Source organism: Orycteropus afer, unplaced genomic scaffold (assembly GCF_000298275.1).
Source record: "Orycteropus afer afer isolate SDZICR_OR568_19922 unplaced genomic scaffold, OryAfe1.0 scaffold00092, whole genome shotgun sequence".
NCBI classification, from domain to species: domain Eukaryota; kingdom Metazoa; phylum Chordata; class Mammalia; order Tubulidentata; family Orycteropodidae; genus Orycteropus; species Orycteropus afer.
In genome coordinates, this window is record NW_006921679.1 from 8,710,536 (window position 1) to 8,711,690 (window position 1,155).

General features: G+C 46.4%; 1 protein-coding gene across 1 annotated transcript in view; it reads left to right on the forward strand.

Annotated features, from left to right (window-relative positions):
- LOC103198374 (phospholipid-transporting ATPase IB) overlaps positions 1-1,155 on the forward strand; it is an 826,205-nt gene that overhangs the window by 120,859 nt on the left and 704,191 nt on the right. The window contains exon 14 of the mRNA XM_042781171.1: positions 80-129. Within this exon, the coding sequence (XP_042637105.1) occupies positions 80-129 (50 nt within the window). The remainder of the gene's footprint in view (positions 1-79; positions 130-1,155) is intronic.

The following is a 1,155-nucleotide window of genomic DNA, read 5'->3' on the forward strand; positions in this document are numbered from 1 at the left end:
TTGGGGAGATAACTATTTTTAGGCTTTAATAGTTTATTCTTTTGCATCTCGGGTAAGAGCTTGTTTTTTCTTCCTTTAGATGGGACAGGAGCAGACATTTGGAATCCTTAACGTCCTGGAATTTTCTAGGTATGTTTCTCTTTGCTGTTCTTGAAATGAACTTCTCATGTGTATGTAACTACTTGCATGATTACGTGGTGTGATTAAATATCTACGTCTTACATAGCCACACTAGTAGGTGTCTCCAGAACCCTCTTCTCGTTGGAATGTCTCTGCTTTCTCCAATGGAAACACTGCCCTTCACAGCCTTCCTTTTAAACTCTAGCTTCCCGGAGCCCGGCACTGTGGCAGCTGGAGCGACTGCAGACATGTCTGCATAGTTGGGGGTAGATTGATTAGGGTCTTGTTTTCACTGGCGTTTCCCGGTCTCATGAAGTCATGCCCCTTGCACTGTCAGACCACGCCTGCGCGCGAGCTGAGGCGTTGACGCGTGATCACTCACCCGCCTGCAACTTTATGTGCGCCCCCTGGCGCTCTTGTAGTGTCAGGAAGCAGTCTTCTCAGTGCCGCTGCTTTTCAAGACCCAGAAATATGTGTTGGAGCCTCGCCTTCAAAAATTAGGGAACAGCCATCATTTGTTACAAGAAAACCTATCTTAATGTTTTGTGTCTTCTGACGCCGAATGGGTAACACTAGAGCAAGGTTCTGTTGGTATCTTGCAAGTATCTTTAAAAACAAAATGGATTTGAAAATTTAACCTTTGTTAAATGTGTCACAGTTGCTTTGTCCTGTCTGCTTTGTGAGGGACTTGAGGGAGTTCGCTTTTTGTAAGGTTTTCCCATCCTAGTCTTTAGTTTTAAGACTGAAAACTTGAAATTTGGTGGGTCCACAGCCCTTGGGGTCTGAGAACCAGTGGAGAGGCGGGCATGGTTGATGACAGTACGGTTCCTGTGGGGAGGGGATGATGGGGTGTCTGTACATGGAGGTGGGACACAGACTTGACATCCCCTCAGACTTTCTTGTGGCACATCTTTTGCTGACAACCTGGCAACCTTGCACTGTTTTGTGGCCTGTTAAGGAGCTCTGGTGGCATAGTGCATATGGCATTTAGCTGTTAACATAAGGTCAGTGGTTCAAACCCACCAGGTGCTCCAG